The following is a 16,574-nucleotide window of genomic DNA, read 5'->3' on the forward strand; positions in this document are numbered from 1 at the left end:
AAAAAATGGATAATGGGAGGAGAATAAAGTATTCAAAAGTATGTTTTTAAATGGTAACATTTAACATGTGGGGGAGGGAATTTCCACAATAAAAACGTGTAATTCCATTCAAAAAACACGCAAAATATTGAAAGCTTATTTAACTTAAGGTAACAAAATATTTTGTCATGCTGTTTATCTTGCTATCTACAAAAAAATGAGATGTACTTTAAAGTATGAAATGAGAATACTCTGAAATTATTTCTTAAAAGATGGCTATTGCTGCTGCGTACAGTAAATAAAGCAAGATTTGAGACCAGAGCCGGCACGTGCAATGCAGTCCCATCCTGCAGGAGACAAAACTCTCCCTACGTCATCACATGGCGCGCTAGCAGCACTTTAAAGGCCTAGCTGTGAGCTCACTAACTAAAAAGCCTGACGTGGCATTAATTTATGACCAATCTGGGGGCTTTTCTTTCCCTTACTCATTTTTTGGGAGCTTGTCTTTAACCGAACATTTAATTTGTTTAGTTGCTGTGATTATGCTTTGGTCACATTTGGCAATGGGAACGATCTGGAAAGCTTAAAGGGAATACATTATGGTGCCGTAAATTTGAGATGGAAGTATGTTTTTGTATTTCTGCCAGGAATATCAGACAGCAAGTTACCGTTCAGAAATCTGCTTTTTCAGTCTACTCTGCTAATACAAGGGTGGGTGGTCCTGAGGTCGGCTCATTCCATCCTCAAAAAGACAATCACTATTCCTGATGTGTCCAGTGTGCTTCCTGATAGCCAAGTCTGGGGGGTTTTTCTTTCTATCATTGCACCGATTTCCTAAAGGAACTTGTTTTGTTTCAGCGTTCTCTTGCACCAGCGTGGATTTCTCCTAGCTCTAGCTATTCGTATTTCCAAACTCCTCTGCAGAAGTTGCACATTCCACGCCTAAGGTGGGATGCCTGCATTCTCCCGGCCCTAGACCGTGAAGAATGTGCTCCCGATCTGCGTGTTCATCCTGGCCGCCTGCGAGATAAAGAGGAATTCAGACATAAAGACTGGGAATTCCCATGAAGAGACAAAAACAAATGGTGTGGCTCAAAGAAGAAGTTGTTACAAGAAGAGATGCCTTGCTGATGTTGAGCAAAGGATTGTGAGCATTCTCCACCCTGCAGAAGTTGCCTGAGAGCAGTTACATGTGCCAATTCAGTGTCTCCATGAGTTATCTGACTCACAAGAGTTGATTGTGAAAAGATATGTTGCCTGGCAACAGTTTTAACATGGTACAACTGACTTTCCTGCACTTCTAAAAAGATGTTTTATTCATTAGTTGCCTTCCTGTGCTTATTTGTGTGGGTACACCCCCCCCCTTCTGTATCGAATGCCACTTCTGGTTGTGAACATCTCCCTTCGCTTCTAGGCTAAATGTGCCATTGTTCACCATTTATACCTATCCACATTCACACAACAAAAAGGAAACAGAATGGCCGAGAGGGCCATTTCCTGTTATGTGGGAGCAAGCAGCCATCGTTGAGAACGGCATTAGGTTATATCAAAAATGTCCTCAGTACTTAAGAGCGTTTTCTAAAAATGAGGCTATTTGTAAGTCAAGAAAGAGAGGGAAAGAGACACTGCTGGTGTGACCAGTTCATTACTGGATTCTATTCAAATTTCTATCCATACGATGAGCTTTGGCTATATGAAAAACATGTATCTGACAAGGTGTGTTTTAGACTTCAGGTTGCCACAGGCTTTATTTAATCCATATCTCACTGGGTAAAATATTGGTTGTGTTATAGCCAACCCCCGCGTGTCTTCTCTCTGCCCCCAACTGACAAAAGCAAGCCTGTCATTACACCCATAGGACTTAAAGTCTTAACGAGGCTGAGCCTTCCGGTAATGATTCATGCATTTGAGTTGCAATCATAAAATTTCCATCGTGGCTTTATTTTGTTTAAGCATTTTTTAAAGCCAACTAGAAAACCAAGAAGGGTTCTATTACTCTGCTAATGTCACACAACTGCTTAGTAACTGGGGTCATGAAGCATCGTCTCCAGCTTCCCTTTCGACACCTTCATGAGGTCTTTCTACATATGCTTTATGAAGAGATACAAAAAATGCCATTTCTGAAGAAAGTCTAACACCACAGAAGAAGTAAATCTGGCCACAACGACTACCTGATATTGCAGCCACTCTAATTGGTATTAGATATCCTAATGCAAAACCAAAAATGCTAACATTTATTTAGTATTTATCCCCCGTAAGCTGTGTATACCTTATTCCACTTTGACCCCACAACACTAGAAGTAGAACATTATTATCTCCATCTTACAGAAGACTTTAAAAGTTTAAGTAACTTGCTCAAATCCATGCAGCTAGCAAATGGCAAATACAGCATTTGCACCTGACCATTTAACCACCTCCTCTAGAGGTGCCTGGGTGCCTTAGTCGGTAAGCGTCTGACTCTCTCTCGATTTTGGCTCAGGTCACAATCTCAGGGTCCTGGGACTGAGTCCTGTGTCCGACCCCATGTTCACAGAAGAGTCTGCTTGAGATTCTCTCCCTTTTCCCCTCCCCCCTTCAAAATAAATAAATAAATCTTAAAAAAAAAAAAACTATGTCCTCTAAGATTTCAGAGTGAGGGTGTAAGTATATAATTACATTTGTATGTGAGTACACATTATATAAAAGAGCTTGAGTTTTAGAGCTGGAAAAAATTTGGACACAATATATTCACTAAATAACAATTTATTTGGCATATGATCTTCCAAGCATTCATTGTGCTAAATGCTAGGGGCTTCATTCATTCATTCAACAGGTATATACCGTCTTGTGCTACATGCAGCAGGAGACTACACCCATAGCAGGACGTAGCCATTCTCCACTATGCTCACGTTCCTACAAGGAAAGCAGACAATTACGATGAGAGCCACGTGAGAGGGAAAATTAATCTTACACTAGGATCTGACTAGGATGAGGAAGAGTTAGCTACAGCTCTGAGACAGAAAGAAACAAAGTTGGGTTTCAGGAGCTGAAGAAGGTCATTGTGGCCAGAGTGTAGGTAGGGCAGGCAATGAGGCTGCCGAGGGAGGGAAGAAAGCAGGCATGGCTGGTTGGGCTGTGGTAAAGACGCCAACATGGTGCCTACATTCATGGAGACTGCAGCAAAAGCAAAAATGTATTGATAATCATATTTTATAGGTGACACTAAAATTAGTTTACAGTAAAGATCAAGTTCTCAAAATATTCCATTATAAACATGGCCTTATTCCCTTTTTAACATAAATCAGCAATCTAAAACAGTGGCTAACATTTCCAAAGGACCCAATTTCCAAGCCAATCTCATTTGTCAAATACAACTTACTTTATCCCTGTATGTAAAATAAATGGGGGCTCAAATACAGTTCATATAGTCCTTTCTCTAATTTTACCGTTCTCGTGAACTGTAAACTATTTTAGTGGAAAGATGTAGTTGATGGAAAAATTACAAAATGTGAAATATAAATTAAATTATGCCCAGCAAATAATTGCCTTGTATTTATTGCTATTTCAAAAATGGATAAACTTGCATAATAACAGAGTGGAAGGAGTACCCACTAAATTTACAGCAAGATAGTCAAGAAGAGGAGCACTGAGTTGTGGTAAAGCCTTTAACTCTTACACAAAAATCGGAGGAGTTAAAATGGCACGTGATGTATCTGCTTCGTACTCAGTTAAGTTCGAACTTCGCTTAAGAACTACTTATTTTAAAACAAAAAATAAATCAACTAACAGAAAAACCTGAGTTATTGTTTACTTTTTGTGCTGTACAAAGGATAGATGTAGTTTTTATCATGAAAAGTTGATCACCAACTGGACTGTAGTCTAAAGTCTTAATGTAAGTCTAATTCAGAAGTAATGAACCCAGGGCGCCTGGGTGGCACAGCGGTTGGGCGTCTGCCTTCGGCTCAGGGCGTGATCCCGGCGTTATGGGATCGAGCCCCACATCAGGCTCCTCTGCTATGAGCCTGCTTCCTCCTCTCCCACTCGCCCTGCTTGTGTTCCCTCTCTCACAGGCTCTCTCTCTCTCTCTCTGTCAACTAAATAAATAAAATCTTTAAAAAAAAAAAAAAGAAGTAAAGAACCCACATTTGCAAGACCCACTAAAAGTTGTTTATGAGCTACTCTATAGTATTTGCATTCATAATGGGCTATTCAGACTCTTCAAAATTCAAAATTGGAGTCAATAGCATTTATAGCACCTGACTTTAATATATCATATTAAATACTTCAGTGTGACTACTACATTTCTGAAGGTTAAAATTAACAATGCCGCCGCATCGTCCATGATAAGAATAGTCCTCGTTTGCTCTTCTAAAACAAATAGCATGGTTTGTACGTATGTTTGATCATGTTTTTTACGTTTTGGTAATTGAGAAGCAGAGCGACTACTTTATTGGCTTTATTTTTCACTATGCAAGTTGTAGTGAAGGGTAAATAACAATAATAAGGCCCTACCTTGTGTGTGTGTGTGTTTGTGTGTGTGTGTATACAATGACACACATGTCACAGCAAAAGTCAATGAGCCAAATAATTGTCCCAAACTAAAAGATTTTGCTTCTGCTGACATTTAAGTTTTGAACCTAATGGTTTCACTATTTAACTGACCTTTGCTCTACTAATCATGGGCCCTTATAACATTAATTTTTAACATTTAGTAATTTAATATACATTAACTTACATATAGTTTATATATAATCTAATTTAAAATAAAAACTTAATCAACACTATTTTGATGAGCAAACAGAGAATACTGAAAACAATCCTCACCTTAAACCAACAGAGCACTAGGTAGAAAACGTTAACAGAAGCCCAGTTTGCTAATTCGCTAATCGTGATAGATATTAATCAGTATATAGTCATCATGTGTAGATATGTCTATCTTTCAACATATATTTTTGAGGAAGCTGCACAAAGCAAATGCCGTCTTAATGTTACCTCAGGCTGTACAAGCAGAGCTCAGTCTACTCAGAGATGGGTGAGGCGCAGGTACGAAGAGCTGACATTTCTTCCATGCTCTTGCCGTGGGCACTTTTCATGCACTGTCTCACTTATCATAGCCTCACCACTCTGGTAGGGGAGCTATTAAAACTGCTATTGTAGGATGCCTGGTTGGCTCAGTCAGCTAAGTGTCTGCCTTTGGCTCAGGTCATGATCCCAAGGTCCTGGGTTCGAGTCCCACATTGGGCTCTATGCTTAGTGGGAAGTCTGCTTCTCCCTCTGCCTGCCTCTCCTCCTGCTTGTGCTCTCTCTCTCTCTCTCTGACAAATAAGTAAATAAAATTTTTTAAAAAATGAAAAATAAAACTGCTATTGTAATGTCCATTTTACTGATGAAGAGACAGGCTGGGAGGAGTTGAAATTCCAGAGCAGAACTTTTCAAGACACTGCCGTATGGCCTCTTTGCATGTAAGACAGAGATTTTCAGCCCTCTCACTTTTATTTTCTGAAGGCCCGCACTGAAATAGCTTTAGATTGATTTTTCAAAGTCCTTTTTCCCAGCTAATTTACAGGGGTGTCATTCTGCAGGTGCCTGCTACTGAGACAGTCCTCTTTGCAATGCCATTCTTGCAATGGGAAGATTTGTGCACCACTCATCCGGCACACTGTCCTTGCTGTTGGTTCATTGTTGAATGTGTTGCTAAATCAGAAAGAGCTACACAGAATTTCATTAGGAAAAAAAATGGTCCTAGAAATTTCTTGTCTGCTAACACAACGAATCAAAATCCAAAACATGATTCAATATTCAAAGCTCCCCCAAAGTAGACGAAGAAAATCATATATGTCCTCGGCAGCCCTTTCCACAGCCACAGAGTCCTCTCTACCGAGCACCCACCTCGTGAGCACTGCAAGGACTCATACTGCTGCTGAAGCAGCTGTGGGGACTCCCTAGGTGCCCTATTTGGGCTAACGGACTACCTGCACACCAAATCTCCCCAGCAGACTTGTGCTATGGGGGTTTTTTCCAAATATTTATGAGCGCTTAGAAATCAGAGGACTTATAGTCTTCTCTTAAAAAACATAAAGGTCAGGGATGCCTGGCTGTCTCAGTCAGTAGAGCATGCAACTCGATCTCAGGGTCATGAGTTCAAGCCCCACATTGGGCGTGTAGCCTACCTAAATATATAAATATATATAACGTAAGTGCAATACACATAAAAGTCAGCCAAACTTGGGCAGAGTCCCACATGACAGCAATTAGCTATGAGCCACTACCTCTGCTAGGTTGGGCATTGTATCTCCAGTGGATCGCAGTCCTCATCACATTCTATTATGTGACATCAGGCCCCTTTCATAGGTCACCTATGAGTCTAGTACCCTTGTTCTAATCCAAGATTTCTTCTAGCTCTGAAATTCTATTTGTTCTAACAGAAGGAAAACGAAGACATCACTGAACCGAGTTCAATGACTTGCTCAAGGTCACCAGGCTAGGGCTAGTTAAGAACATAGACAAAACTAGAATTTAAATCTGAAGTCCAGGCTTCTGTTTTTCTCCAGCTCACCTGCTGCTTCTTATCGGTACATGAGTATATAACTCAGGAATGGTGAAACTGCAAATATTGTTTTGGCAGCTACAAGGAAAGCTAACTTAGCCTCTTGAAGGGGTAGAGAACCCTCAGAATTGAATTAGGATTCTGCCTGTACACAAGTGTTTCCATAAATCCTATCTACAGAAAAGATTTCAAGAGCTGAGAGTGTGTGCCATGAATAGGAAAGGACATAAGTGTAAAGAGAAGGCACATGAATATAATTTGGCCTTCTTCTGTGCCACCTTGAGATCCCTGGGAATTGCTGTGTGGCCTGGAGTCACCTGCATGCAGATGCGGCGTCAAGACTTTCTCTACCTCAGGGTGGGATTATGGATTCCCATGGTCCTCTAAGAAGTTCATATATACACATCCTAACATGAGGCAAAAGCCAAGATAGACCTAGAGGTCATCTCCAAGATTAAGAATAAAACCTTGTCCAAATTTTTATAATAAATTACCAAGTAAATATATCATTCCTCTGGGGGGCTCACACACAACAATTTACAAATAGCGAGGATATGTAAAATAATCTGGTAATTCTTTTCCCAGAAATCCTATCATTTGAACAGGATTTCACAGTAATTAGTCATTATTTATATTCACAGGCACCAGTCAGGCTAGAAAGTGCAGGGAAGAAATTCAAACAGTTCTCAAAACAAAACTCTTTTTGTCTAAAAGCTAACAGATTTATTCCAGTAATAAAAATTTCTTCACTCGAATGCATGTGTATATTATTGCATCCATATTAATTCAAATTAAGCTAGTATATACATGTGGTTCTATAGCTCTCTAATAAATAGAACAGTACATTTTAATTTCTATAGAGACCAAATAAATGAAAATTTAAGAAATGTTATTGTTATTTATTCAATTCGTTTCTCAATGCAGAACAGGAACCTAGATTTTTGTATTACCTAAGTGATTAATTATTAAATCGGTTTTGACACAGGCAACACAAAGCTCCCAAATATTCCAGGGCTGTGTAGAGAGCATGGCTCCAGCAAGCTCACACAGTCGCTTAGTCTGATCTCTCTGATTGGGGTGAGAGTAAAATTATGTTCACCTTCACATTTTATAAATCGTCTGAGTCTGTTCAGAGGAAAGGCACTGGATCGTTATTATTATTATTAATTTGTAACCTAAATTTTCTGAAAACCAGTTGCCTTCTCTATCATAAATCCTTTGTCACAAACATATTCTGTCTTTTAAATCTTTACAATGTTCTCAAGTGAAACAAAGAGAAAAAGCTTTTTTTTCCCCCTCCCAAGTGATAGCTCACTGAAGAAAAATGTGGGGGGAAATGAGTCTTCCAGTCACCATTTGGTCATGTACCTCAAACATCTGTTTCTCATAAGCTAAAGTTCCATATTTCACCTATGCTGATACCATAGTTATTATGTAGGAAAAACACAGATTTTTAAATAAAACAAAATTGAGGCAACAAGCCTAGTGGTTATAGACGCAGACTTTGGAGTTAGCATGGGTTCAAATTTGAGTGCCCCTTCCAACACCACCACTAAGCTTTCAACTTCTATAAAACCTCAGATTTCTCATTTGTAAAAAGGACAGACTACCTATCATATGGACTTATGGGCATAAAATGACAGAATGCTATAAAGTGTTTAGCATGATACCAGGCACAGAGAGTCACGCGCTCAGTGGGGTTCTATTGTTACTTCTACACAATAGTCATACTACGCAGAGTGCTGGCAAGACTGTTACCGACCAATTTCTCATTCCATACGATTCTGGAAGGGAGTGAGCAGAGGTGAATCAAGAGGTTTGTTATGTAGTGCGCTAACCTCCTAACAATTTACTTTCTAGTACAACAGGTCACGATGATTGGAAGCAGGAAACATGCAAAGTTGAACCCTCCCTCACCAAAAAAATGAGTGGCTCAAATGGAAGAATAGGAGGAAAGCAAAAAAGAGGCAACGGAAGTGGAGAAAGGGGGAAAAGCACAAAGTGGAAGAAGCGTGAAACATTCCTTAAGTTCATTCTGCCTGGCCACTCACCCCAGCTGCATGAAAGCGTAGTTCACAAAAGCCATGCATTGGTCATTAGGCAGAAGAGTTACTATTAGCAACACTGGCGTGGGGGGGGGGGGAAGGGGGGGACGGCTGAAATAAAGCTGTGTGTGTACACATACACACACCCACATACTACCTGATTCTGTAAAAATATATATCTATATGGATTTTAAAGAATATATATATAGATATCTATAGCAATATGATCCAGATCTATGTATCCATCTACATCGATAGATAGATAGATAGATAGATAGATAGATAGATAGATAGATATAGATAGATATAGATATCTATATTTATAGACATACATACATCTAATCTAGGTCTACATCTATATACATATAGAAATAAATACAGATGTAGATATGCATCTGGATCATACCTGGAGAGAGATCCAGATATCTCGAGACCTGGATTTTAAAGAATAGATATAGATATATAGATATATGATCCATATAGAGTTATGATTCAGGTATATATAAATATACATATATGAGATATATATATACTTTTATGATATATACATATAAACCCAGATAAATATATGTATCTGGATCATATTTTATATATATGATATAAATAAGTAGACATGTCCAGATATTCCATACATATGATCAACATATTCTTTAAAATCTAGGCAAGAAACAACAATTGCTGGAGAGGATGTGGAGAAAGGGGATCCCTCCTACATTGTTGGTGGGAATGCAAGTTGGTACAGCCACTCTGGAAAACAGTGTGGAGGTCCCTTAAAAAGTTAAAAATTGAGCTACCCTATGATCCAGCCATTGCACTACTGGGTGTTTACCCCAAAGATACAGACGTAGTGAAGAGAAGGGCCATACGCACCCCAATGTTCATAGCAGCATTGCCCACAATAGCTAAATCATGGAAGGAGCCGAAATGCCCTTCAACAGATGACTGGATTAAGAAGTTGTGGTCCATATATACAATGGAATATTACTCAGCTTTCAGGAAGAACGAGTTCTCAACATTTGCTGCAACATGGACGGCACTGGAGGAGATAATGCTAAGTGAAATAAGTCAAGCAGAGAAAGACAACTATCATATGATTTCTCTCATCTATGGAACATAAGAACTAGGATGATCGGTAGGGGAAGAAAGGGATAAAGAAAGGGGGGGTAATCAGAAGGGGGAATGAAGCATGAGAGACTATGGACTATGAGAAACAAACTGAGGGCCTCAGAGGGGAGGGGGTGGGGGAACGGGATAGACCGGTGATGGGTAGTAAGGAGGGCACGTATCGCATGGTGCACTGGGTGTTATACGCAACTAATGAATCTTCGAGCTTTACATCGGAAACCAGGGATGTACTGTATGGTGACTAACATAATATAATAAAAAAACATTAATAAAAAAAAATATTCTTTAAAATCTAGATATACAGATACAAAGAGAGAGAGAGAGATGGATTATTCTTTAGAAATGGCATGTGCCTGTTTTTTACACTTCTGTACTCATGGCAGCCGGTGCTGTTACATGTTCAGTCTAAAGACTGAAATGCTTCCTCTGTGGTAATGAAGAGCCCACTATACTGATTACTATAGGCCAATTCCAGTTTTACAAGAACCTCCTACAGGAAGCAAAGAATTTTTATGGATAAGGCAATCTTAATACACATGTTAGTGTTAATAAAACTTCCATTTTCGTTGTGTTATAATTTTTTCTAAGCTTTAAATCTTTTTACTATATTCTGATATTATATTTAACTCATAAGTGTTTATTAAATAATACATGTTTTCAAGGATTATAATATCTACAAGAAGAATGTGACCCAGTCTATTTAATGACTTCTACACTACTTTGAAACTAGCTTTCTGGGACGCCTGGGTGGCTCAAGTCATGATCCCAGGGTGCTGGGATGGAGTCTAGCATTGGGCTCCCTGCTCAGCGGGGAGTCTGCTCCTCCCTCTGCCTGCTTCTCCCCCTACTTGTGCTCTCTCTTTGTCAAATAAATAAAATCTTTAAAAAAAAAGAAACTAGCTTTATTTTTCATATTACTTTATTAATATTATTTTACCATTAATATTATTAATTTTGTTTATTATATTATTGATATCAACATCAATTAAACATATATGAATGTTTACCAAACACCAGACAACATGCTAAGTTCTTTACATGTGTCATCTTAATCATTATACAATCCCTATGAGGTAAGGTCTATTATTACACCCATTTTGCAACCCAGAAAACTGAGATTTACAGTAAGTGGGTTCCCCTAGTCACACAGCTAGTAAAAACACAGCGGGGTTTGAACACAAACTGCCCAACACCAGAGCCCAAGCTCCTCACCATTCTGACTACAGTCTGCTCACAATGTTTCAGATAAATATCCTCTATTGTCATTACTTAATACGTTTTTACTTTTGTCCACATTAATATGATGAAATAAATTAAAAGAAAAATTAAATTTAAAACTAGCAAAAACGTACTGTAATTACTAACGTTATGCATTTGTGTATAAACATGTTTAGTCCCTCTGACCACTTTGTTCCAGCTTCCAGAGGAAGCAACAAAATGGCTGCACAGTTCACTATTGTTTTATAACAAGCTATGGTTATTAAATCGCTAATCACTACCGAGCCTGCTTTCCATAGTATCTAAAAGTTAAATTAACTGGAGAAACATTTGCTTTTGTATATTATGACCAGAAAAACTTCCTAAGTTTGTATTTCAAAATACCTTATGAAATAAGGTGGGGGGTGTCTCTATTAGTCAGCATCATATAGAAAGAAGGTTGATCGACCTGAAGTGACCAGCATATAGTATAATTATGTCTTCACTATTTGTCAATTCTAAGAGTTTTCTGTAAAAATATTTACTTGTTTGAAAGCTTATATATACAAGAAAGCACCTTAAACAACTTTCATATCTCAAAAGAGATTTGTCCTAAAAGTTTTCCTGGAGTATTCTTAAAAATATTAATAGTTTCTGGGGCGCCTGTATGTTTCAGTTGGTTAAGCATCTGCCTTCGGCTCAGGTCGTGATCTCAGGGTCCTAGGGTAGAGCCCCGTGTCAGGCTCCCTGCTCAGTGGGGGTCTGCTTCTCCCTCTCCCTCTGCCCCTCCCCACTACTTGTGCTCACTCACTTGCTCTCTTGGTGTCACATAAATAAAATCTTAAAAAAAAAAAAAATAGTTCCCAAAATACATCACTCTTGAGTGTTATGTTACATCTGTGACATTTAGTTTTTAAAATATATGCAAGGTGACAACATGCTTAATTTTGTATGTTAGGTAATTTTATTGCAATAGATTATTTTTTCTTCAGAGATTTTTAAAATATCATACAAACTTAAATTTTGCTGTATTTAAGAGTTTAAAAATTGTAAAAGTCCAAATTTCTAGTAAATTTGTAAGACATATTGATCTCACTTTTTTAAGATTAGTCAATTTAATGTTTACTATTCCCAACATATAACAAAATAGTTTTGCTACGTCCAAGAAAATAATTGTTCTCTGTTTCTTTCTCATACATATCTGCATGCTAATGTATGAAGAAGATAAATAACTGATGGTTATTATTTTATTATTAAGACTAACATAATCTTTATCAGTAAAATTTTTATAGATAACACTAACTAGGAAATAAGGACAGTTATAAAGACTCGGGAGCACTAGCTGATTAATGTTATTTTTGACAACATAAAGGGTTTGAATGCTTGATCATTTTGCATACCCATACAAAATAAAATGAGAAAGAATCTGGGGAAGGAAAAATGCATTTTAGTGTTGGTTAAACACCTCAAAATATATTATATATATGTACTATATTATATATATGTACTCATGGTTTTATAATAATTAATTTCAAACTTTATTACCTGTAATCCTATAAAAGTCATCATGTACTTTTATGCCTCTTTATTGTAGCTCCTGCCACCCCGATCTTCCTCCTGACGAAATGCTGTGCTCCCATCTAGCACTACCTCATTTACCACCCTTTGCCTCAGAGACTGTCCCCCTCTGTGCTCCCAGAGTATTTTGCTCCACCTCTCTTGAAGGTATTCTTGATTTTGCTTGATTTGTGGTTGTACGCATGTCAGTTCCCCTGTCCCTAAAGAGAAGATCCTTATTCCCTTTTGGGTATTACCATTGGTAGCACTTGCCTGACACAAACATTCACTGATTTAACTGACAGGAAGAATAACTATCTTCTAAACTATGGCCTACAATTAGATCAAGGAATTACTCTTATGCCCATAAACTATTACTTGTTGTTGGGGGTGAGGGGTCGGAGGAGAAATCAATATTATTAAAAACCAACTTTACCAGCTTTCTAATTTTAAGAATTTAGATGGGTATTTCCATCATTAATTCTCTGACCCAAATTAAGAACCCTCCGACCAAAATGAAACATAAGGAATGTGTTTAATTCATTCCAGATATCAACTTTACAAACAAGCTTTTCCTGAGGTTCTCTGAATAGAGACTAGCAGATTTACCCATTTTTCTGGTGTGATTCTGACCAGATTTGGCAAAAGAAAGACATATTGAGTCCCCTTCATTACTTTGTCCATTGCCTTAAAGTAATATATTCAAGAAGAAAGTCTGGACAGAAGAAGCTTTTAAAGAGGGTAGGGGACAGAATAGCTGGTAAGAATTTGAGTGCCTGGAAAGAAGCTTGTTAAAGATCAACTCAAGGTAAGAGGGAACAAGGTTACGTGTGGCCAAATCAGACCAGCAGCAAAGCTGCTGAGTTACTATGCAAGCTGCCCACGTGAGGAAAATCTGTGGAGCACACCGCACATTTGCAAGGATTAATAACTGCCCAAATTATTAGTTAACGCCAGGAATTGTGAGTTGAGTCTAGATTGAGCTCAAATGACCTTTGCTTAAATATAGAGCCTCCAGAATCTGTTATTTCAAGTGGAATTCACTTTTGACAAATGAAATGCAAAAAACACTTTTTCTTCACAAAAGCTGTTATAAATGTTTAGTAATATTACAAATATAACGTTCAATATTGTTCAATAAAAGTGTAAGTCTTTTTCCAATGTTTTCTGTGTTAATTGGAACTTTTATAAAAGACATTTATTGGGGTGCCTGGCTGGGTTAGTTGGCTAAGTGTCCAACTCTTGATTTTGGTTCAGGTCATGATCTCAGGTTCATAGGATGGGGCTCCGCACTCAGCACAGGGTCTGCTTGTCCCTCTCCCTCTGCTCCTCCCTCTCTCTCTCAAATAAATAAATAAATAAATAAATAAAATCCTATTTAAAAAGACATTTGTTTTATGAATTATTATTATGTGTAATTCTTCCCAAATCATTCATAAAGCTAGTATCTAAAATTTTCATTCTGTTGTGCTGATGCTATATAATTATTATCATGCATTAGATGTGTAAATATAAATATGCATATACTATTGTGTCAGATTTCTTAATATTACTATTGGTTAATTATTTCTTTAAATGAGGTCCCGTATGAGTAAGGAAAATTTATTATCAAATATGAATGAAAATAAATATTCAGTCAATATTTCCATAGGCTAGTCACCTTAAACAAAGTATAAAACCTTATCTAAATGAGCAAATTACTTATCTTACCAATATTACAAAAAAATAAATCATCTACCATGTATTTGTAAATTATTGAAACAATGTAAGGGACATACAACAAAGGAAAAATTAGAATGAAATTCAAGAATATTTTTAACCAGGACTTAGGGCTTTCAGTCAAATTCATAGTCCATCTGTGTTTGTTTCTAACATTTATTGCCTAAGAGATAATAAAGTGACAATCGCTGCCTTCACTATGTCAAGGCAGATATGAGTAATATCTGTAGACTTTACCCACTGTAAATATTATAGGGTTTGCACTGAACCCAAGTGGGTATCTTCATACGTGAATGGACCAGAGAATACTCACTTTTTCCCAAATGTATTTTTGTATTAGAGATAATGATCCTATGCAAATTAGCAAGGCTTAATGTTCCTACCAATATTTGGTGATTTGAAATCAGCCCCTGGTTGACAGATGGCCCCATCATTCTGGAACATAATTGATATCTTCTTTGCAAACTTCAACAGAAAGGCCAATGGACATGTATTCCACCTGGTCCCATGAGGAACTGTCATTCTCAGATAGGAAACTTTCCCAGAGCTTGTTAGCAAATTCCTAAATTTTGTACCTACCAAAAGCAAATGTGTCCTTTTCAAATTTCTCTCAGTGTTCTGATTTGTCACACCGTTCAATTACATTTTTAAGATTTTATAATAGTGCTTTTCATTGAATATTTTTTTAAGATTTCTTAAAGACACATTTACCATAGTAACTCATCGAAAGGTGAATTTCCTGACAAAACACCATGAACTTATTGATATTCACAGGAAAAAAAACAAAAACAAAAACCCTGTGTAATCAAACCTGGTATGCCCCCCCAAAAAATTGAGACAAAGCAAGTTGAGCCTGGCATGCACGAAACAAGTCAAATCACAAATACTGATATGGCTGTAAGAGCATTTGTGGAGTGATTGTATGATCTGCATACCTGTTCACTAGGAAAAAAATTCACATTCAGTGGCTGGCTACTAGACAGAAAGTTTGTGTTTGCCATTGACACCACTTGTCAAAACCAACCTTGCACCAGCAGAGATAACATCCCAACAGTTTGCTTTAACCACCAAGCATCATCCAGACTTCCTGAAATAAAGAGAGGTCATCTTTGGGATCTCAGGAAAGCGTAAGCCTTACAGAGAAAGCATGGCTGAGACCAGGTGTGATTGATGAGCCCTCTCATTTATACAATGAGATTCAAATCCAGGCTGAAATAACTAATGTAATGAAAGGGAAAAGACTTGTAAAGATTAATGAGTTTTAAGAACTATACCCTCTGTTCTGAAGCGAATGTGTTAGCAAAATAGTTACTAATTCAAAAGGATAGTCTTTTTTTTTTCTCTTTTTAATCTCTGAAATTTCTAATCCTTTTGAAGTTTCCACTATGATATTTGAAATTCAGTAGTCGAGATCTTGTTAGAGAAAAATGGGCACATGCAAAAGAAATACAATAATGATAGAAAAAGGTATACTTCTTCTACCAGGAGGAAGTCACACCTTACTATCTTGGGCCACAACCACCACTATGCACATAACTTTTCGTTAGGATGTTGAGGTACACATAATAAATTCTCAAACATTTGGCAGTTTATTGGAGAGAAATACTCACAACATGAGCTACATAAACTCATTCTCTAAATGAGAATATTTTAAAAGATATTGACTACAGATGTTTCAAAGTAGAATTTAAGGTCTCACTGGGTGTCCCCAACTGGTGATCACTCTATTATAAACTTAACTCTTTAGCGAGGGCGTTCAAATTCTTGTTTTCCCTTCTCAACTTTTCACCCAGCAAGCAGTCATTGTTGCATTTCAACACTTCTTTACATCAAGCACCTAATATAAAATGGGAACAGCTGCAATTTCACTGCCCAGCCCTTTCTTCCACCCTTACAACATTTGTTCTGTTAATGTAGGTTAATTCTGCAAATAACACTTCTGCAAATTGTTCTTGCAAACTGCTACATCATTTATGTAAGGACTTCTGTGAACTTTGAAAAATTAATGCCTTTAATTTTGGTTGATGGCAACATCAGCAGAGCTCTGTAAATTGCACTTTAATGAGATTTTGCTACAGGGGATAATCTGCTACTGACAGAGGAACATCTTGAAAACATCTGTAGACCTATAATTTCTCTATGACGATTAGAGCCCACCACGAGACTCCAAATACAAACCCAAAAATAAAGGGGGAAAACATAAAGTTCTTACAACCTGTTCTTTAAAAGCAAAAGGCCCGGTATGAAAAGTTTCATGCACTAAAAATAAATCAATTTTTTGGACTAATTAACATTTAGCTTTATTTAATTAAGAAAGACTATTACTGTCTCCACTGCTGTGCGTCTGCATATAATGAAGCAAACAGCAGTAGGTATAAGATACCACCGAGGGATATGCCCAAGTAACCCAGCACTATAGGTGCAAA

General features: G+C 37.5%; 1 protein-coding gene across 1 annotated transcript in view; it reads right to left on the reverse strand.

Moving 5' to 3' along the window:
* Positions 1-871: 871 nt before the first annotated feature.
* Positions 872-16,574, reverse strand: part of ZIC4 (Zic family zinc finger 4) — a 99,144-nt gene continuing 83,441 nt past the window's right edge. The window contains exon 7 of the mRNA XM_087870327.1: positions 872-999. Coding sequence (XP_087726453.1) covers positions 872-999 — 128 coding nt within the window. The remainder of the gene's footprint in view (positions 1,000-16,574) is intronic.

Source organism: Ursus americanus, chromosome 20, assembly GCF_024610735.1.
Source record: "Ursus americanus isolate L20-20 chromosome 20, mUrsAme1.1.p, whole genome shotgun sequence".
Taxonomy (NCBI): Eukaryota; Metazoa; Chordata; class Mammalia; order Carnivora; family Ursidae; genus Ursus; species Ursus americanus.